The sequence below is a fragment of the Rhinatrema bivittatum genome, chromosome 7 (genome assembly GCF_901001135.1).
Source record: "Rhinatrema bivittatum chromosome 7, aRhiBiv1.1, whole genome shotgun sequence".
Classification (NCBI taxonomy): Eukaryota; Metazoa; Chordata; class Amphibia; order Gymnophiona; family Rhinatrematidae; genus Rhinatrema; species Rhinatrema bivittatum.
The window spans coordinates 32,962,171-32,985,503 of record NC_042621.1 but is presented as its reverse complement, the minus strand read 5'-3'; the positions used below and the strand labels follow the sequence as shown (position 1 = coordinate 32,985,503).

At 48.1% G+C, this 23,333-nt stretch overlaps 1 protein-coding gene across 4 annotated transcripts in view; it reads left to right on the top strand.

The window, feature by feature from the left end:
* ZNF276 (zinc finger protein 276) overlaps positions 1-23,333 on the top strand; it is a 332,393-nt gene that overhangs the window by 78,401 nt on the left and 230,659 nt on the right. For all 4 annotated transcript variants that reach the window (XR_003857676.1, XM_029608213.1, XM_029608214.1 and 1 more), the window contains exon 5: positions 5,870-5,945. Coding sequence is in view for 3 of the 4 variants with exons in the window: in XM_029608213.1 (XP_029464073.1) it covers positions 5,870-5,945 (76 nt within the window). In the remaining variant the exon portion in view is untranslated. The remainder of the gene's footprint in view (positions 1-5,869; positions 5,946-23,333) is intronic.

Below are 23,333 nucleotides of genomic sequence, written 5' to 3'. Positions count from 1 at the left end.
TTCCGAGGGTCCACCCCCCGAGACTCACACCAAGACTCAAAGACCTTCCAAACACGAACATAGGCTAGAGAGGTAGAAGTCTTCCGAGCCCTCAGGAGCATGGAGATCACCTTATCCCAATATCCCTTCTTTCGCAGTCCTCAAAAGTCAGGCTGCAAGACAAAAGTGAGCTGCCTGATCGAAAAATATGGGACCTTGTTGTAGAAGATTCGGTAAATGACCCAACCTTAGGGGTCCCTCTACACACAGGTTCACGAGATCTGCGAACCAAGGACGGCGTGGCCACTCCGGAGCTACGAGAATGACTCAACCCGGATGAACCTCGATCCTTCTTATTACTTTTCCCACCGGTGGTCACAGAGGAAACACATACAGGAGCATGTTGCGAGGCCAGGGAACCACCAGAGCATCACCCCCCCCTTCCGCGTCGTAATCCCTTCTGTGACTGAAGAAGCGCGAGACACCTTGGCATTTGCATGGGTCGTCATGAGATCCACGTGAGGCTTGCCCCACCAGTGGGATATCAGCTGCATGGCTTCGTCGAACAGCTCCCATTCTCCCGGGTCTAGCTGGTGGCGACTGAGGAAGTCCGCCTGTATGTTTGACGCCCTCGCAATGTGTGATGCTGCCAACATTTGTAGATGGCGTTTTGCCCAGGTCATCAATAGATTCGCTTCGAGCGCCACGGGACGACTCCTTGTTCCGACTTGCTGGTTGATATATGCTACCACCATTGTCGCATTGTCCAACAATACTCGCACTGCCTGATGACTCTGAATGGGGAGGAAACTCTCCAGAGCCAAGCGAACAGCCCTGTTCTCGAGACAATTGATCGACCATGATGACTCTTCCTGAGACCACTGGCTCTGCACTGCCCGGTCCTGACACACAGCACCCCAGCCAGTGAGGCTGGCGTCTGTTGTCACCACTATCCACCGGGGTATTTCCAGGTCCACGCCACGCTCCAAATGCTGCTGCACTTGCCACCTGGCAACGTCCTTAAGCGGCAGCGGGAGATAGAACTCTTCTGAGAGAGAGTTCCAAAGGGACAACAAAGCTGCTCAGAGGCCTCATATGAGTGAAAACCCACGGAACCAACTCCAAAGTTGAAGCCATGGAACCAAGGACCCGCAAGTAATCCCAGACTCTGGGCACGGAGGCTTACAGCAGGGACTGCACCTGCCCACGCAATTTGATGATTCTGTCCCCAGAAAGAAAGACCTTGCTGATTTTAGTGTCGAAACAGGCTCCTAAAAACTCCAGGTCCTGGGAGGGCACAAGATGGCTCTTGGTGAGGTTGACTACCCAACCCAGTGAGCATAGACGGGTTAAAACCATCTCTACAGCTTGTGAGCCATAGGGCTACCAATTTCGCCTGAATGAGCACTCGACCAGATAGGGATGTACCAGCACTCTCTCCTTCCTCAGGGACGCCGCCACCACCACCATCACCTTGGTGAACGTCCGCGGAGTTGTGGCAAGGCCAAATGGTAGGGCACAAAACTGGAAGTGCTGCCCCAGGATCATAAATCTGAGGAACCTCTGGTGGTCCTGTCGAATTCAGAAGTGAAGATAGACCTCTGTCAGGTATAGGAACACCAGGAATTCACCCTTTCGCACAGCTGCGATGACCGACCGGAGCATCTCCATGGGTACCTTGAGGGCAACATTGACCACCTTTAAATGCAAAATAGGCCGAAACATTCCCTCTTTCTTGGGGATAGCAAAATAAATGGAGTAACGTCCCTTCCTCTGCTCAGCCGGAGGAACAGATACGGCCCCCAGACTTTGGAGTCGTGTCAGAGTCTGGCGAACGGCCAACTCCTTTGCTAAGGAGCCGCAAGAGGACACCAGAAACAGACTTCGGATCGGATGAGCAAATTCTAATGTGTAGCAGTGTTCTATTACACAACCCACTGATCTGACGTGATATGGACCCACTCCTAGAGAAAAAGAGACAGCCGTGCCCTATCACAGGATCCGGGGAGTGGGCCGGTCTCACTTCATTGCAAGGACTTGCCTCCCACAGCGCCTTGTCCCGCGCAGTCGCGGGGAGCGCGCCGTCCACGGTAAGCTGAAGACCAGGACTGAAACCTTGGCGAGTTTTTCCTGTTGCCCGCCATTCTGCGCCCTGCTCTGACAAAAACGCTGTTGCCCCCGAAAGCGAGAGCGGGAAGAAGAGAACGTTTTCTGCACTTGTGGTCTGTCCTCCGGTAGCTTGTGTAGCTTATTTTCATCTAAATTCTTGATTAGCTGCTCCAGGTCATCCCCAAATAGAAGTCTACCCTTAAAGGGAAGAGCCCCCAACTGAGACTTGGAAGAGACATCTGCCGACCAATTCTGCAACCATAGAAGTCTTCGGGCTGACACCACAGACACCATTGTTTGCGAGGACGTGCAAAGGAGGTCATAGAGGGCATCTGACCCATAAGCGACCACAGTCTCTAACCTCTCTGCTTGCTTCGCTTCCGCCAGCTCAAGATCTTTGGCAATCTGCAACTACTGAACCCAGCGCAGGCCTGCTCGAAGCATGTAGCTGCTGCAAACCGCAGCACAGATGCCCAGGGCAAACACCTCAAAAATCCTTTTGAATTTCCTCAAAATAATGGGAGAAATCCCATATATTACCTTAAAAGGATTTCTAATAGATGGCCTGGGTTTTTCAGATCAAAATATGCCTTCAATAAATTCCTGTAGATTTCTACCAAACCGGGCAACCGTTTGAAATTAAAATGCAAATATTGAAATTCCTACTAATCTAACGAGCTTTCTAGAGACTTCCAATTTTGAGATTATAGAACACAAAGTTCTCTTAGTTTCATTTATCTCATCTTATGATGTTACAACTGTTATGTGGAATTATTTCAGGAAATTTCCTATAAAAGTTTGTGATCAAGAGATTAAGATTTATCCCGATATGGCTCCAATAACACAATATCGTAGAAAAGAATTCCTATTAAGGCAAAATGTAACCTCCTTAGGTTTTTCTTTTTCTTTACGATATCTTTGTCGCTGTATTATAAAGAAAGGAGAGGAAACTTTTGTATTTTTTTCAAACTGACCAGCTCCAGCAGTTTATTGAAACCCATAGGCCTGCAACGTCCTCTCCCAACCACTGAAAGGTAGTAGGTCTATTTGAATTATATTACTGCAGATATACATAAAGCCCATTCCACTTTAGTTTTCTTATTTATACTCCTGATTGATATTTTGTTTGCCTCTTGTAGGTTACCTTGTTTAAAAGTTTAAATTTAATATCCTTACCATTGTATGATATTATAGGAAGTTAATATATATATATATTTTTTTCTTCTTGGATTATGTATGAAAATTACTTAGGAATTGTTAATGACCAATATTGGTATATTATGTTTTGCAAAACTATTTGGAAGGATAACTAAATGTAAAACTGCAAAATGATAAATAAAATTAAAAAAAAACAAAAAAGTCCTTTTGAGGTAGCCCTCCAGTTTGCAATCCTGCAGATCCTTCAGTGCCGCCGCACCCGCTACAGGAATAGTAGTTCTCTTGGTAACCGCATAAACTGAGGCATCCACTTTAGGACTCCGAAGCAACTCCAACACGTCCTCAGGCAAGGGGTACAACTTGTCCATGGCCCGGCTAACCTTAGGCCCCATTTCCGGGGAATTCCACTTCCGGAGTATCATCTGCTGTAACATCTCATGCAGAGGAAAAGTACGTGCCGGACCCCGTAACCCTGCTAAGACTGGGTCCACCGTAACTGGACTGGGATCTGCGGGAGGGTCCGTGATACCCAGTTCGGCCAAAACGTGAGGAATCAAGGGCGCCAGCTCATCCTTCTGAAACAGGCAGGCCGCCTTAGGGTCATCACCCTCCACCGGAGAGGCCTGATCCGCCGTGGCGCTCACATCCGGGTCGTCTGAGGGATGGCTAGGGGCCATTGGCCCTTCCCTCTGGTTCGTATCGTCGGAGGAGTGCTCCCGGTCTGTGTCCTGTGGACCCAAGGCCAGTACCCGATGAATACACATCGCCACTGGTGTCTTCCTCCCCTTTGGGGAACCTTGCATGGAGGACCAGAGGGCCCCTGAGGGGGAAAAGGACCCCGCTTGTCACCCCCACTGGCCAGGAAGGCCTGATGCATTAATAAAATAAATTGTGGGGGAAAAACCATGGGGCCCGACGAACTACCCCTCAAAGGATCAGAAAACTCCTCAGGGAAGCCCCCACTTGCTCCATGGGCCGCCCCGGGGCTCGAATCGGCCAGGGAGAGGGCCGGAGGGTGATCCCCTACCCCATCACACTGTTTTCAGCGGCACAAAAAGCGCTGAAAATGTCCGTCATTCCCGTGCTGAGCAGGAACGGATCAGCCGGGGCCTCCCGAGCAGCGAGCAGTCTCCCAGTGCTGAGCTGCTGCGATTCTCCCATCGCTGTCCCGCTGGTGCTGTCCTCCCCACCAGAGAGGCACTGGCAACAAATGTTAAATGTGGCTCGACTGGGGAGCCGATCACTGCAATGGGTACAGCGGCCCATTCGCGGCATGATCAGGGAGAAAAAAAGTCAAAACCGCTGCGAGGAAGCTGCTGGCCGGCCCAGGGAACGCAACAAGCTAAAATTAAACTTCAGCTCCCTGCTGTCAAAAACAAAAATTGCTGCTGAGGGGGAAGCCCCAGCCAGGAACTCCCTGCACTGCTCTTCCTGCCTTGCTAACTCTGTGTTTTTGTTTTTTGTTTTTTTTTTAACAAAACTTTAATAAATAAATGACTTTCCTTGAAGAGTCTGGTATGGGCAGCTGTAGGGGAGCGAAGTAAGGGGGGGGGAGGGAGATGGACCACTAGCTATCACCCCGTTGGTCAAAAAGGATGAGAAAGCTCAAGGCTCCCAACCCCTGCTCGTCTAAAGACGCCTACAACCAGGGGGGATGGTCCCACCAGGACCTCTCAACCCCCTGGGAGACTCCTAGATAAATTTCATACCCTTTCTTTTTTTTTCACTTGGATCAGAACTGCAGGTTTTGCACCACCTCCATCTGCTGGAGACAGAGAAATACTGAGGAGCAGCAGGTGGATCACCAGGTTAAGAGAGGGTGCTCTCGAAGTTTTTTCTCTGTCTCCATCTGCTGGAAGAGAGGCGAAACCCAGCAATTTGGACTGATCCGGGTATGTACAGGGAATTCTTTGTCACTCAACACACAATTAAGCTCTGGAATTCATTGCTAGAGGATGTGGTTAAGGCAACTAGTGTAGCTGGATTTAAAAAAGGTTTGAATAAGTTATTAAACTGCTATTAATCAATAGCCATTGCTTGTTGCTGACATTAGTAGCATGGGATCTATTTAATGTTTGGAAACTTGCCAGGTACTTGTGATTTGGATTGGCCACTGTTGGAAACAGTGGCTGGGCTTGATGGACCCTTGGTCTGATCCAGTATGGCCTGTCTTATGTTCTTATGAAATTAAGGGTAAACAGGCGATGCCTGCAGAAGAAATTAGTACAACCTGGTTCACAGAGAGTACAGAAGAGTAGGAAAAATATACATAGAACAGACAAAGCCAGCCCTGGAAAGAATATATTAGCAACAGCATGATGTGAGCCTTATTGTGACATGTTCTACAGAACCAACCCTTTCCTGACCATGGTAAAGGAAGCAGAAGTTCAGGGCTGCTTTGTGAAAGGCAGATACACTATTCAGTGTCCTGAAGGATTCTGGTATCTCTGGTTGAACATCTGAGAATTTCCTCAGGCACTGTGCCATGTGGTTCTAGTTTCTGTTTTGGGAGCGTTGCCCTGTTTTTTTCTTTGGCCATCTGTAACATGTAGCACTCAGCCAACAGCAATCAATTAATTTGTCCATACTACACAGCTTTCTTCTCCTGTTTTTTTTCCCCTAGGGCAGGTGAGCAGAAAGCTGGCTCCGTTCTCGGCAAGTTATCCAGTGAAGGATGAATTAAGCGAGCTCTCGGAAGGGTGAGATGAAGCAATGTTTATGCAGATTATAGAGCGTCTCCAAACCTCCTCCTCTTCCCTCCCCAGCAATGAGTGCAGAGGTGTTACATAGTGACCTGGTGTACCCAGCATGTTGCTGGCTGACAGAGGAACCAACAGTTGCACATTAACTTGAAAACATTTTCATTCTTTTGCACTGACATTGAGCATATATTTTTGACTTTGCACAGATGCAATGTTTTGATACTTTAAACTTAGAAAACTAATTTTTATTTTTTTTTTATTTTTTATTTATGCCATTTTACATAATTACAAGAACAAAATCTTGATAGGAAAAACAGATTTCACTTATACTGTTACTGTAATATTGCATATACATCAGGAAATCATATCTATTTCAATCTCTCTATTAACAAAGTCCTCAAAGGGGGAGGGAAATCCTTCACAACCTTAAAGAAAAAAGTATTTATAACTTATAAGGCAATATACTGTTATAACAGCGACACTTATACTTTATGATTTATGGAGGACCAGGAGGATCCAAACAAGGTACCCTAGGAGTTATGGGGGCTTTTCCCACTAAGAATTGGGTTAACTTGGGTGGATCGAAAAAAACCATAAGTAATCTGTGAATATTTAACCACACATTTGCATGGAAATTTAAGGAAATATCTTCCCCCAATTAACAAGACCTGAGGTCTCAGCAGGAGGAAGGCTTTTCTCCTCCTCTGGGTCTCTCGAGAGAGATCCAGTGAAGCTCTTATAATACTACCCAAAAATCTCTCATTTCTATGCCTAATGCATAGTTTTAGCTACCAATCTCTGTCAGTCTCAAGAGCCAAAGTCACTATCAGTGTCGTAGGCACTGCTAATATTCCGTATCTGATGTTTCCAGAATTGTCGTAAGATCAAGAGACTGGTCTCAAAGTCTCCAGATCCCCTTCTTGGTCAGAGGCCTCTCTTGTGGACTTCGGTAAATAATATATTTTATCCCAGTACAAGCAAGATGCTAGTCCTCACATATGGGTGACGTCAGCAACGGAGCCCTAGGCGGGAAAGTTGTATGTCAAAGTTTCTAGAAACTTTTGACTGGCACTGTGGTGCCACTGAGCATGCCTAGCATGCTATGATATTCTCTGCCACAGGTGTCACTCTTCAGTCTTCATCTTTCCGCGCTGCTGTAGGCATCGCGGGATAGGAGTCGTTGAGATTCTCTCAACACAATTTTTGACTGTATAGTCAAAGTTAACTTGATATTCTCTCTCAAAGTACTTTTTTCACCGGCCGGTGAGTACCTCTCCCTCTTATTTTCTTCATTTGAAGAAAATTTTTTTTCTCATGAATTCCCGTTTCTTTTCGACAGCCGTCGACTAGAAAATATGGCTACAGATTTTAAAAAATGTCCTGTATGCGCTCGAAAAATGTCGATTACTGACCCGCACACCAAATTTGTCTTATGACTAGGGGAAAAACATGAGGTAAATAACTGCCCACAATGCGCCGAGATGACTCCGAAAAGTCGCAAAACTCGACTAGAAAAAATGGAGCATCTTTTCCAACTTCAACTTATCCCATCTCCTTCGGCGTCATCTAAGTCGTCTCCGGCTGGAATGACTAAGCGCTTGTTAATTAAAAAAACCTCACCCGGGGCTGTCGGGGGATCCTTCATCGCCGTCATTGACGAAATCCATCGACCCTCAAAATTTGAAACACAAGCATAGACATCGACGACCATCGATGCCCGAAACTGCTTCCCAGGAACCCTTGATGGCAAAGCGGCCACGGACTGAGGAAACATTGGCGCCTGGGCCTCATCCTCCGTCTCCGGTTCCTGATCCTTTGCAGGGCCCTGCATCGGATCCTGTACCTCAACCTCCGCCACCGCTTACAACTGCTCTGGTACCATCAGTTGTAATGCCGGAATTGTCTGATATCATCAGACAAGCGGTATCGAAGGCTTTCATGGAGAAACAATGGATTCCGACGAGCTCGTCAATGCTGATGCTCCCTGCATCGATGCCGGCAACTTTGCCGATGCCGGTGGGACCACCGTTGCCAGTGTCTACTTTCGCACCGAGGACTAAAGGTGACTCGATGTCGATACCCAGTTTAATAACGGCGTCGACATCGATATATGCACACCTGCCATCGACCTCTTCGACGTCGATACCAATAACTCTACCGACGTCAGTTTTAACACCGAGACGACAGCCTTCGACGTCGACATCGATTCCGGCGGCTATTCCATCGACACAACCACCACAAGAAGAGCCAGAAATTCAAGATCTAGCTTTCTTCCAGCGTCTACTGCAACGGTATCAAGATGTCATCGACACTTTAACCAAGCAACCAGAAATCACCGCTTCCTTGATTCATTGGGAAAAAAGGTGTATCAAGCAGCAATCCTAAATTCCAGAATCTCTGCATACCAGTTATATATGACACAGTATCAGAGAGATTTATGGAAGCAGATGCAACAATTCATAAATTCTTTACCTGCACAGTTTCAAGAACCAGCACAGGCCATAGTGAACAAAGGCCTAGAAGCAGGAAAGCATGAAGTCAGAGCAGCTTATGATAGCTTTGACACTGCCTCCAGGACTGCAGCAGCTGGAATTATTGCTCGTAGGTATGCATGGGTCAAGGCCTCGGATCTCAGGCCTGAGGTCCAGGAAAAACTTGTGGATCTACCATGTTTGGGAGACAATTTATTCGGTGATAAAGTCCAAGAAGCCGTTCAACAGCTAAAGCACCACACTGAAACATTACGTCAGCTATCCCAAATGCCTCAGGATACTTCAACACAATCACAACGATGCTTACCCCGCAGGGAACCAAAGCATTCTTACTACAGGCCAGGTAGATACTACTCACAAACATCCAGGGGCAGATCTACTAGGCCTCAACAACAACGCTCCCAATCAAGACAACCTAGACCTCCTCGCATGCAACCTCCAACTCAGTCAGGTCCAGCGGCGGGATTTTGAGAGTCAGACCAGAGAACAAGCCATAATTTTAAATCCTCAAATACATCTGCCAGTGGGAGGAAGAGTATCACACTTTTACACACAATGGCAAACAATCACAACAGACCAATGGGTACTCTCTATAATCGCCCATGGTTACAAACTAAATTTTCTCTCCATTCCACCAGATTTCCCACCGATTTTCTGCCCACAGCAAAAATCTCAACTACATCAATTAAAGATAGAATTATCCACCCTTCTGAGAGCCAAGGCAATCCAGTTAGTACCTCGGACTCAGCAGGGCGGAGGATTCTATTCCCGTTACTTCCTCATTCCAAAGAAAACAGAAGGCCTACGTCCCATCCTCGACCTCAGAAATCTCAACAAATTTCTAAAGAAAGAGAAGTTCAGGATGGTTTCTCTAGGCACCATGCTCCCACTTCTTCAAGAAGGAGACTGGCTTTGTTCTCTGGATCTTCAAGACACTTATACTCACATTCCAATATTCCCTCCTCACTGCAAGTACCTGCGCTTCATGGTGGGTCATCAACATTTCCAATACAGAGTACTGCCATTCGGACTCGCCTCTGCTCCCAGAATATTCACAAAATGTCTGGCAGTAATAGCAGCACACTTGCACAAACAAGGTGTTCATGTCTTCCCATACCTAGATGACTGGCTCATCAGGAGTCAATCTCAACAAGGAGCAATAACTTCTCTCAACCAGACAATTGCTCTACTTCACTCCATGGGATTTCTCATCAATTATCAAAAGTCCCATATCACACCGTCTCACCTGCTCCAATTCATAGGAGCAGAACTGAACACCGTCCTTGCAAAGGCCTTTCTTCCCGAGGATCGAGCAGAAACATTGTCCTTGCTAGCAAACTCGATTCACTCAAAGACGCAAGCTACAGCTAATCAGTTTCTAACCTTACTAGGCCACATGGCCTCCACAGTTCATGTCACTCCTATGGCAAGACTAGCCATGAGGGTAACTCAATGGACTTTAAGATCTCAATGGATCCAAGCCATTCAACCATTGCATTCTCCAATTCAAGTAACCCACCAACTACGTTCCTCTCTACTTTGGGTAAACAAGGACAGTTTGCGCGAGGGCCTACTCTTCCAGCAACCAGTCCCACAGATAACGTTAACTACAGATGCATCCACCTTGGGTTGGGGAGCTCACATAGACAATCTCCAAACCCAGGGAACTTGGACAAAACTCGAAGCAACTTTCCAAATCAATTTCCTGGAGCTTCGAGCTATACGTTATGCACTGCATGCGTTCAAGGACTGCCTTTCACACAAGACTGTTCTCATCCAAACAGACAACACGGTAGCCATGTGGTACATCAACAAACAGGGAGGTACGGGCTCGTATCTCCTTTGTCAAGAAGCTGCACAAATTTGGGCCTGGGCCCTAAACCACTCAATACTTCTCCGGACCACTTATCTAGCAGGCATTCACAATGTAGTGGCGGATCGACTCAGTCGTCAGTTCCAACCACACGAATGATCACTGGATCCCTCAGTAGCGACCAGAATATTTCAAAACTGGGGTCAACCAACCATAGACCTCTTTGCGTCACATCTAAATCACAAAGTGGACAACTTCTGTTCTCTACACAAACAGAAGAACCAGCCAGCCAAGGATGCCTTTGCTCGCCCTTGGAACTCAGGCCTACTATACGCGTATCCTCCGATACCGCTCATAACCAAAACTCTAGTGAAGCTACAACAGGACAAAGGGTCCATGATACTCATAGCCCCATATTGGCCTCGACAAGTATGGTTTCCCACACTTCTAGACCTTTCGATCAGGGATCCAATTCGCTTGGGAGTAGCTCCCACTCTCATAACTCAGGATCAGGGTCAGTTGCGCCATCCCAACCTTCAATCCCTATCTCTGACAGCATGGATGTTGAAAGCTTGATATTACAACCACTTAATCTTTCAACCCATATATCTCAAGTACTTATAGCTTCACATAAACCTTCCACAAGAGAGAACTATTCTTCAGAATGGAAAAGATTTACTTCGTGGTGCACGAAAAAGAACATTGACCCTTTCTCCTGCCCCACAATTTCTCTACTAGACTATTTATATCATCTTTCAAACTCTGGCCTCCAGACTTCATCAGTAAGAGTACATCTCAGTGCAATCTCAGCTTACCATAACAAGGTTGGAGATGTACCAATCTCCACTCAACCCCTAATAAGTAGGTTTATGAGGGGATTAACTCACCTTAAACCACCAATTCGGGAGGCTGACGGTGAGACATTTACTTGAACTGAGCAACTGCTCCTACTTGCCTTGTTTTTTTCTCCCTCCGGTGCCAGCCCCGACTGCCGACCCTGACGTCAGAGGGAGGCGCCCAAGAACACCTTAAAAGGCGCACTCCTGCGGCGGTGTGAACGAGGCTGACGGTGAGACATTTACTTGAACTGAGCAACTGCTCCTACTTGCCTTGTTTTTTTCTCCCTCCGGTGCCAGCCCCGACTGCCGACCCTGACGTCAGAGGGAGGCGCCCAAGAACACCTTAAAAGGCGCACTCCTGCGGCGGTGTGAACGAGGCTGACGGTGAGACATTTACATGAACTGAGCAACTGCTCCTACTTGCCTTGTTTTTTTCTCCCTCCGGTGCCAGCCCCGACTGCCGACCCTGACGTCAGAGGGAGGCGCCCAAGAACACCTTAAAAGGTGCACTCCTGTGGTGCGTCGCTGCCGCCGGCGCGTCGCCAAGCCGCGCGCGCGACTCTGTTCGACTCAGTTCGAGAAGTTTGAGAAGTATGAGAAGATAAGTAGCAGCAGTAGCAGCTGGGTTAATTCTACGATTTGAAGTTTCTCATTTATTTCTCACCGAGGTTAAGGATATTGTTACCATCAAAGACTTGCTATGCCGGCGAAAAGGAAAGGCAAGATTCGGGTGTATCCCTCGACACCCCCATCATCTGCCTTGACTCAGCTGGAGATTAACAAGTTTTTAATTCAACTAGAAGAAAGAGGAGGAGCTGAGGACTCCGTTGGAGGTACACGAAATGGAGATTCGCGTACCCCCCAGGAAGAAGCATCCCTCAGCCTGGACAGCCGCCCACCTCCGGCCCAACGCAGTGTGGACAATGGTGAAGCTCTGCAAATCCCGATTGAAAGGGAAGCAGAACAGGGGGAACCATTAGTCCAGAATTTACTGCAGTCAACATCTGAACCGGGTCAGGTAACGCTTGAAAGGATATTAGAGGCTGTTAACAATTTGAGTAATGCTATGGTTCGTATGGACAATGTAACAACAGAATTTCAAGGGAAACTATTGATAGTTCAGACTCAGAACAATGAGACAATACGCAGATTAAATGAAAACGAGAAAAACTTAAAATCATTACAACAAATAAATGTGTGTTTAATTAAAGACCAAATGGCTAGTGCTAGACGCTTGGAGCTACTAGAGAACAGGATGCGACATTTAAATCTCAGAATAACCAATTTCCCACAGGTACTGGGAGAGATTCCCTATATAACCCTAAAGAGATTTTTTAGGGATAAATTATCTTATGTGGAGGAAGCAATTCCTCCAATAAATACTTGTTATTTCCTAACTAATAGACCCCAAGTCCCTGTAGATTTGACTAACTTTCTTGAAGATTCATCGTTAGATGTCGTACACAGGAACACATTAATAGTTTCCTTTGTTACTACCCAAGACGTAGCTACTGTCATGAAAAAATACTTTAAAAAATTTCCAATAACTTTTCATGACCAGGTGGTTAAGTTATATCCTGATTTAGCACCTGTTACCAGGAATAGACGTAAGGAATTTTTGGCCTTACGCCAGCAAATTGTCTCTTTGGGATTTGTATTTTTATTACGCTTCCCATGTAGATGTGAGTTAAAGAAAGGAGAGCAGGCATATATATTTTACCAAGTCAATCAATTGCAACAATTTATTGAATCACAGCAAACTAATATAATTACTACAGAGATAACGTTGGCAGAATCTTCTCCTACAAGTGTTGCACAGATAAGTGAGTAGCTATGCCGGGACTAGAAATAGAATAGTTGATCAAATATAAGGTATTTTATTACTGCAATATTTCTCCGTAAATCCTTAGTTACTTAACTTCAGCCTCCTATTATTTCTTTAAGAGGAGTTACAATGTATAATTTAAAAAGCAGTTTTTCTTCCTTCCTTTTTGGAGATTACTTTGATTTCATATACCTTGAATCCTAATATAAGGAAATCAATCGAAGTTTTTATGAATGTCGATGTATGAATATTTCCCAAATTCTGTATATTTAGGATTCAAGTAACTATATGTATAAAGGTTCTAAATAATTTCTTTGTAAAATTGAATGAAAATGAGAAATAAAGAATTAAAAAAAAAAACAACCACCAATTCGGCCTCCAGTCACAGAATGGGACCTGAATCTGGTTTTAACAAGACTCATGCGTTCCCCTTTCGAACCCATAGACTCCTGTGACCTGAAATTTCTCACATGGAAGACTATCTTCCTCATAGCCATTACATCAGCTAGAAGGGTTAGTGAGTTACAAGCACTAGTAACATATCCACCCTACACAAAATTCTTAAATGATAGGGTGGTTCTCCGTACACATCCCAAATTCCTTCCCAAGGTAGTTATGGAATTCCACTTGAATCAATCTGTAGTTTTACCCACTTTCTTTCCAAGGCCTCATTCTCACCAAGGAGAACAAGCTTTACATACCTTGGACTGTAAACGTGCTCTATCTTTCTATTTAAACCACACTGCAGTCCACAGGAAGAGACCAATCAACTATTTGTTTCTTATGATCCAAACAAACCTGGTAAACCAGTGGGTAAACATACTCTATCCAACTGGCTAGCAGATTGCATACAGTTTTGCTATGAAAAAGCAGGCCTTCCCCTCCAAGGGCGAGTAAAGGCACATTCAGTAAGAGCAATGTCAACCTCAGTAGCACACTATCGTTCAGTGCCAATCCTTGACATATGTAAAGCAGCAACATGGAGTTCTCTTCACACCTTTGCAGCTCATTACTGTTTGGACAAAGAGGGACGACAAGATTCAGCCTATGGACAATCTGTCTTAAAGAACTTGTTTCCAGTTTAAACCCAACTCCTTCTACAACCAACCTGCTGTGATCTTCAGCTGATTCATTTCAACTACAATACATAACTATTGCCTCAATACAAAATGACTCAGCCTCTAGCTTGCTAATCACCCATATGTGAGGACTAGCATCCTGCTTGTCCTGGGATAAAGCAAAATTGCTTACCTTGTAATAGGTGTTATCCCAGGACAGCAGGATGTAGTCCTCACGAAATCCACCCGCCACCCCGCGGAGTTGGGCCTCATAATTTATTATTTTATTTTTGCTAAAGCTCATTGCTACAATACCAGACTGAAGAGTGACACCTGTGGCAGAGAATATCATAGCATGCTGGGCATGCTCAGTGGCATCACAGTGCCAGTCAAAAGTTTCTAGAAACTTTGACAGAAAACTTTCCCGCCTAGGGCTCCTTTGCTGACGTCACCCATATGTGAGGACTACATCCTGCTGTCCTGGGATAACACCTATTCCCTGTACGTACCAGGATCAGTCCAGACTGCTGGGTTATGCCTCCTGTCCAGCAGATGGAGTCAGAGAGAAACTGAAAAGGCACCACCTATACCCTGGTGCGCCCCCCTGCGATCTTTCAGTATATCTCTGACTCCAGCAGATGAGAGAGCATACCCTGCGGTCCTGATCTACTGAAAAAAAACCAAAAAAAAAAAAACCCCACAAAGTTTATTAAGAGGAGTGAAGTGATCCACTATTTCAGGTTTGATTTAAGTTATCTGGGAGGCAACTGTGACTAGAACTCGAGAAAAGCTGAAGTGAGGAGCCATAGCAGGCAAGGCAGGGCTCTGCCCTGAAGCCTTTCCCCGGAGTACATTTTGCCCAGCCCAGTGAGAGGAGGGGGGAGTATTCATCGGTGGGCCGGTCACTTCCCCCCTCCGCCTCCAGAGAAGCCCATCCCTCGGAGAAAGTTGGCAGGAGTTTCTCCTTTCTGCAGGCTCCAAGCGTTTTCAAAGTTTGTAAAAAAAAGCTAGCTGCCGCGGAAAGCGCTGTTGAATTGAAAAACAAACAAAAAAACGAGGTGTTTTTACAAATTCCCTGCCTGCTGTACTCTCTGGGTTTCCGGAGGGGGAGGCCTGCCACCTGTCCCCATTTCGTGCCGTTTCGCACTCCTTTCTCTTCAGGGCAATGCCCAGGGGACTCGTTTGTGTCGCGCGCGGGGAGTTGGGGCTCCGGCTCTCGCGCGAAGGCCTCTGTTCCCGGTGCATTCCCGGGGATGAGGGGCCTTCGCGGAGAGCAGCCCCGACCAAGAAGTCACTCCCTTCGCGGCTGATCTCCTCGGGTGGCCTCGCGGGGGTAGACATACAGGGAGCGTTCCCGAGTGCGGAGGCGGCGGCCATTTTGGATCGCGCGGCGGCCATTTTAAATCGACCCGGTCGTGAAGCGGAGCTGTCAGAGGAGGAAGAGGATGATGATCCCTTCTCCCCGCCGGAGTTAAGTCCTCCCAGGGGCCGCGGTTCATCTGGGCATGCTAAGGGGGATACTCGGAAGAGGCCACACCCCATTCTCTTCTCAATTTGTGCTTTTGCTGCACAAAGCTTACCTGGAGGCAGAAGCAGATTGGGAGCAGGGATCTTCGGCTCCCAATAAGCGGGGGAAAATTTCTATAAGTCCTGTGGGACTAGGTTTAGGAAATTCTGCTCCTTCCCCAGCTCCTAAGCCCCCGCAGCATAATCCAGTGGAGCCTGCCCCTCAAGATCCCCCTACTCCTGATTCAGGGGCAGACATGGGGAGCGCGGATCTCGTAGAGGGCGATGATCCGCTTGTTCTCAGATTGTTCCATAAGGAGGAGTTGTACCCCTTGATCTCGCATGTTCTTCAAGAACTGGGGATCCTAGTCCCACAGATTGATTCAAATTCTTTACCAGGCGACTTGGAGTTGACTGGGCTCCGCGCGCCGTCCCATGCGTTTCCTTATCATAACAAACTTTCCCAGATCGTGTCCCGGGAATGGGATGCTCCGGAGGCTACCTTGAGAGTTGGACGAGCTATGGATAAGCTGTACCCGCTTCCTCTTGAGGCTTTGGAATTGCTTAAGGTGCCTAAGGTGGATTCGGCGGTCACGGCCATCGCTAAACATACCACAATCCCAGTTACAGGTGGCACGGCCCTTAAGGATCCCCAAGATAGAAAATTGGAAGTGTTGCTGAAGCGAATCTTTGAAGTGTCAGCCCTAGGAGTATGAGCGGCGGTTTGTAGTTGCATGGTACAAAGGGCTACCCTCCGCTGGGTGCAGCAAATGTTAACGTCTCAGGATTTGCCTCCAGGGGAAGCAGAGCAGGCGAACCGAATGGAATCTGCGGTGGCCTATGCGGCGGACGCCCTGTATGATCTTCTCCGTACTTCAGCCCGCTCCATGGCGTCAGCAGTCTCTGCGTGCCGACTCCTCTGGCTACGCCATTGGGCAGCGGACTCATCCTCCAAAGCGCAACTTGGTTCCTTCCCTTTTCGGGGTAAGTACTTATTTGGGGATGAGTTGGAGCAGCTTATTAAGTCCTTGGGAGAGAACAAGGTCTTCAAATTGCCGGAAGACAGGCCGAAATCATTTCGTTCCTCTGGATCCTTCGTGGTCATTTTCGCGGACAGCGCCGGTATCGCTCCGGGAGATGTTCCTCTTCATTTGCACCGCGGCAACCGCCAGCACGCTCTCAAGGATGGTCTCCTTCCTTTCGTGGCCGGCAGCAATCGCGCATGGGGGCGAGCCATGCCTTCATCAATAATAAGACGCCACAATGAGGGGACGCCGGTCCATCCCTCCGTTCCGGAAGTGGGGGGTCGTTTATTTCACTTTCGGGAGGAATGGGCCAGAATAACCTCAGACCAGTGGGTCCTCGACATTATAAACTGCGGCTATGCCTTGGATTTTGCACGACCCCTGCGCGATTTCTTCCTAGCCTCCCCGTGCGGGTCGCGAGAAAAGCAAAAGGCTATTTTGCAAACGCTAGCGCGGTTACAGGCTCTGGGGGCTATAATTCCCGTACCTGTGGCCAAGCAAGGCACGGGTCGCTACTCCATCTATTTCATCGTCCCAAAGAAGGAAGAAACCTTCCGTCCCATCCTCGATCTAAAACAGGTCAACAGAGCTCTAAGAATCCCACGCTTCCGAATGGTGACTCTGCGTTCCATCATTGCGGCGGTCCACAAAGACGAATTTTTGGCTTCTTTGGATCTCACGGAGGCTTACCTGCACATCGGGATACAGGAATGTCATCAGAGGTTCCTAAAGTTCATGGTCCTGGGAGCCCATTACCAGTTTTGTGCTCTCCCCTTTGGTCTCGCAACAGCCCCGAGGGTCTTCACCAAAGTAATGGTAGTCGTCGCCGCAAGTCTCCGAAGAGAAGGAGTGCTCGTCCATCCTTACTTGGACGACTGGCTCATTCGGGCAAAATCAAGAAGGCTTTGCGAGGAGGCAGTAAGCACAGTCATTTACCGTCTGAGCTCCCTAGCTTGGGTCGTCAACTACTTCAAGAGCCAGCTGATACCCTGCCAGACCCTAGAGTTTCTGGGGGCCTTGTTCAATACGGAGTGGGGCAAGGTTTCCCTGCCGCAGGCGCGAATGGAGCGACTGATGGCACACGTTCGTCGTCTACTAGCTCTGTCGCTGCCGGTGGTATGGGATTATTTACAGGTTCTTGGATATATGGTGTCCACCCTAGAGTTGGTGCCTTGGGCTTTTGCGCATATGCGACCATTACAGAGAGAGCTATTATCTCGATGGGACCCCAAGTCGGAAGAATTCCGGGTGCCGTTACCACTTCTAGACCCGGCAAGGGCCAGTCTGCAATGGTGGTTGCAGCCGACCCATTTGCTCCAGGGAGTCGATTTGGAGCCTCCGAAATGGATCATCGTCACAACGGACGCCAGCCTGTCGGGTTGGGGGGCGGTCTGCCAATCTCAGTCCGCACAGGGGCGTTGGACGGCTTCGCAGTCCAAGTGGTCCATCAACCGTCTGGAGACAAGGGCAGTCCGCTTGGCGCTGCGGTGGTTTCTCCCTCTGATCCGACATCAAGCAGTCCGAGTCCTGTCAGACAATGCAACGACGGTGGCCTATATAAATCGCCAAGGAGGAACCAGGAGTTACTTGGTTGCGTCCGAGGCGAGCAAGTTAATGGATTGGGCGGAAGCGCATCTGTCTCGATTAGCGGCCTCACACATTGCCAGCGTCGACAACATCCAGGCGGACTATCTCAGCCGGCAGCAGTTAGATCCGGGGGAGTGGGAACTGTCACAAGAGGCACTCAAACTCATCGTTCAAAGATGGGGAACGCCCCGCGTAGACCTCATGGCGACGCGCCTAAGTGCAAAGGCAGCGCGTTTCTTCAGCCGCAGAAGAGAGCACGGCTCGGAAGGCGTGGACGCATTGGTTCTTCCATGGCCCGAACATGTTCTCCTGTACGTGTTCCCTCCGTGGCCACTGATAGGCAAAGTGTTGCGTTGGATAGAATCCCACGTGGGTCCGGTCGTTCTCGTGGCGCCGGAGTGGGCCAGGAGGCCGTGGTTTGCCGATCTGATCAATCTAGCGGTAGACTGTCCCTTGCATCTCGGTCACCTTCCTTGCCTATTGCGGCAGGGTCCAGTGTTTTTCGACCAGGCCGATCGCTTTTGTCTAGCGGCTTGGCTTTTGAGAGGCGTCAATTGAGGAAGAAGGGATATTCTGATTCGGTCATTACTACTCTTCTTCAAGCTCGTAAGCAGTCTACTTCGGTTACCTACGTGCGGGTTTGGAAGGTGTTCGACTCTTGGTGTTGTGGTTCCTCCATGTCTCCAAGACTAGCTACGGTGTCACAGGTCCTCCAGTTCCTGCAGGCGGGTAGGTAAGCAATTTTGCTTTCATTATCATTGGAATCATAGTCTCTGAAACCTTAAGTATTTCCATCAGGTATTTCTTAAAGACCTCTCTCGGAGATTTTAATGGTAATTGAGGGAAATTTATAAACCTTAGGTTTCTGTTTTTAGCAATATTCTCAAGACTTTCTATTTTCAGAGCAATATTACTTTTATCTTTCATCAAGGTTAATTGAGATTACTGAAGTGTTTTTATCTCAGTCCTGACAGAAGAGACCTGCTCCAAATCCAAATTTGTGTTCAAGATAAGTTCTATTTTTTCATCCTGATGTCTAACTTGCTCCATTACTGGACTCAGTTGCTGTAAAATAGACAGTCTCATTTCATTTATGGCTACCCACAGCAACTCGAATGAGAAAACTTGCGGTCATACCATTGATGATATCTCAGCCGCGGGAATGCCTCCAACAGCCCCCGATGGTTCTCCTTTCAAGCTTCCTGTCTCACCACCGCTTTGCCCTAAGATTTTCTTTGGGCTTGAAGTTGCCAACATCGCTGCTTCCAACCCCACAGGGCTGAAGTCCTCCACACTTCGGTCTCTGGCTTCTTCCCCTGGTTGCAGCGAAGTTCTTGTGGCAGCTGGGTTAAGCGGTGGAGTCCTCTCCGCGGGACTCAATAGTGAAATTGAGCCTGGGAGAGAGGGGAGCTCATATTCCCCTCCTCCTCTCTCCAACGGCTGGTCTCTCACTTCTCTGTCGCTGCGTGTCACATGGGCATCCATAGGCCCAGTCAGAATGCTTACCGAGGCTGCCGCGGGGTAGGGGGTCCTTGGTTTGCGCTTCCTCCCCATTAAAAGGTAAAATCTTTCGCAGGAATTTTGAAATATTTTAGTTAGCCAGGAACGTTCACGCCGCATGGAAACCTCCGGCGACCATCTTGGATTTCCCCCCTCAGAAAACTAATTTTCCCTGTACGTACCCGGATCAGTCCAGATTACTGGATTTTGCCCCTCCTCTAGCAGATGGAGACAGAAGTTTATCAAACAAAACTCCGCCTTATATAGGCTAGTGCCACCTACAGTCTGGCAGTATTCTTCTGTCTCCAGCAGGTGGAGAAGGTGCAAAACCTACAGGCTGTGATTTCAGGCCTAGTTTGTGTTTGAGACAGTGTAGTTAGGTGTTTTAAAAAGAAGAAAGAACAAATTTGAAAGACAGCAGCAGGTTTGATTAGGACCGCAGGGAGTTGCCTGCAGGTCCCAGTTGTAGCCTCCCAGGGAATGGTAAGGTCCTGAGGGGACCTGTCCTCCCTGGTTTCAGAGACAGCTGAAGTACTGGGTGGTTAGCCACTATTGCCAGCTTGTGGAGGTTGCTGGGGGTGATACCGGGGAGCCCGGCTCACTCCCTCCAGCTTGATCCAGGACCTGGAGGCCTTTGATAAGGTATTTAAATTAAAAAAAAAAAAAAAAAGAAGTTTTTTATCTGTGCAGCTCGACTCTCCCTCTTCTCCGATTGCGGGGGGGAGGGGGGGCACTTTGTGCGCCGTTTCCTGAAGGAATTAGGGAATCTTGTGTACTAGTAGCATGCTGCGCGTAGGGCCTGTGGTGCCCTGCGGCTGCGTTTGTCACGCGAGGGGGTGTGAGCGAACTGTCTCCCAGGGGGAGAGGGAGCCTCTACAACCCAGGACACAGTCTATTTGAGGGTCCAGACGGTGACAGGTGCCTTTGGGGAGCTACAGTCCCTGGCCTCCAGACAGGAACGGCTGCCATTTTAGGTGCCTTGGGTTCGGGGTCAGTGTCAGAAGGTGCGGGCGCCATTTTGGCTCCACTGTCACAGCCGGCCTCCGGGGCGCAGACGGCACTAGGGAAGACGGATTCTCCTCTGCATTTTTCCCCACATCGCAGGGTCCTTGAGGGGGACGAATCTGCGAAGCCGGGCTCGAATAACGCTGGGGGCCCGGATGGGGAGGGCAATGACTTGTCCTCAGATTCTTCGTTTTCCTCGGAATTTATTTTGCTTATGAATAAGGCCTTTAAGGCCCGGAAGGCGGGGAAAAAGAGGCCTCATAGCCTGGACTCCCTATCAGGGTCCCGGAAGTGAGCCAAGTCTGGCCAGGACCAGGATCCCTTGGGGGGTCCACGTTCCTTTGGCACCCGGACTCCGATGGCGGATCCAGATAATTCGTCTGACTCGGAGGACCAGTAGGACCAGGATTTGCCCGCCCCACCCCCGAGGGGGGTTGAAGGGGAGGCGGAGAACCCACAGGGTAGCCTGCGTGGTGCTCATGGGAGGGATGGCGACGACCCGAAGGTTGTTCGTCTGTTTAGAAGTGATGAACTGGGGCCGCTGATTCCGGCTATCCTCGGTGAGTTGGGTATCCAGCTGCCCCAAGAAGAGTTTCGGTTGGGGGCTATGGACCCAGTGGTGTTAGGGCTGAGGGGTCCACCGTCGGCATTCCCGTTCCACTTTTCAGCTACAGATTTGCTCTTCAAGGAGTGGGACGCGCCGGATCTGGGCCTTAAGGTGGCAAAGGCTATGGATAAACTTTACCCCCTGCCTGAGGAGGCCTTGGAACTGTTACGGGTTCCTAAAGTGGATGCAGCAGTGGTCTCGGTTACAAAGAAGACGACCATCTTGGTTACCGGTGGGACAGCTCTGAAGGATTTACAGGATTGCAAACTAGAGGTTCAGCTTAAGAAGAACTTTGAGGTGTCTGCTCTTGGGATTACGTGGATTACAAACTGGTTAAAAGACAGGAAACAGAGAGTAGGATTAAATGGTCAATTTTCTCAGTGGAAAAGGGTAAACAGTGGAGTGCCACAGGGATCTGTACTTGGACCGGTGCTTTTCAATATATATATAAATGATCTGGAAAGGAATATGACGAGTGAGGTTATCAAATTTGCGTATGATACAAAATTATTCAGAGTAGTTAAATCACAAGCAGACTGTGATACATTACAGGAGGACTTTGCAAGACTGGAAGATTGGGCATCCAAATGGCAGATGAAATTTAATGTGGACAAGTGCAAGTGTTAGATATAGGGAAAAATAACCCTTGCTGTAGTTACACGATGTTAGGTTCCAAATTAGGAGCTACCACCCAGGAAAAAGATCTAGGTATCATAGTGGATAATACTTTAAAATTGTCGGCTCAGTGTGCTGCAGCAGTCAAAAAAGCAAATAGAATGTTAAGAATTATTAGGAAGGGAATGGTTAATAGAACGGAAAATGTCATAATGCCTCTATATCGCTCCATGGTGAGACCGCACCTTGAATACTGTGTACAATTCTGGTCGCCACATCTCAAAAAAGATATAGTTGCGATGGAGAAGGTACAGAGAAGGGCAACCAAAATGATAAAGGGGATGGAACAGCTCCCCTATGAGGAAAGGCTGAAGAGGTTAGGGCTGTTCATCTTGGAGAAGAGACGGCTGAGGTGGGATACGATAGAGGTGGGATACGATAGAGGTCTTTAAGATCATGAGAGGTCTTGAACGAGTAGATGTGACTCGGTTATTTACACTTTCGAATAATAGAAGGACTAGGGGGCATTCCATGAAGTTAGCATGTAGCACATTTAAGACTAATCGGAGAAAATTCTTTTTCACTCAGCGCACAATAAAGCTCTGGAATTTGTTGCCAGAGGATGTGGTTAGTGCAGTTAGTGTAGCTGGGTTCAAAAAAGGTTTGGATAAGTTCTTGGAGGAGAAGTCCATTAATGGCTATTAATGAATTTTACTTAGGGAATAGCCACTGCTATTAATTGCATCAGTAGCATGGGTTCTTCTTAGTGTTTGGGTAATTGCCAGGTTCTTGTGGCCTGGTTTTGGCCTCTGTTGGAAACAGGATGCTGGGCTTGATGGACCCTTGGTCTGACCCAGCATGGCAATTTCTTATGTTCTTAATGTGCTATAATTTTTCCCTACGTGCTGGCCTTCGCTGGGTCCAACAATTGTTGGCCAATGAGTCACTTTCCCAAGAGGAAGCACTCCAAGTTTGGTGACTCGAGGCGGTGATTTCATACAGTGCGGATGCCTTTCATGATTTGCTTCGCACGTCGGCCAGGTCTATGGTGTCAGCTATGTCAGCAAGACGTCTGTTGTGGCTTCGCAACTGGGTGGCGGATTTGTCCTCCATATCTCAACTGGGATCTTTGCCCTTTAAGGGCAAGCTCTTGTTTGGAAAAGGAGAGAATAAGGTGCATCGGCTGCCGGAAGATTGTCCGAAGCCCAGGGGGTCCTTTACTTCCAGGTCTCGATTTTGTGGAGCTCAGAGACCTAGGACTTCCAGGGGCTCAGGTTCGTCCTTTTGACACAATGCCAACAGACAGCAAACATATTCTCAATCCTTTCACTGCCGACGATTTGGTAGACCTGGTTCCGGTCAGACAGGGGCTAGCGGTAAGCCCTCACAATGATGTGCGGCCGGCCCATTCCTCTGTTCCAGTAGTGGGGGCAGAATGTCTCGGTTTTACGGGGAGTGGGCCAAGATCATGTCGGATCAGTGGGTTCTCACAGTGATAAGACTCTGTTACGCG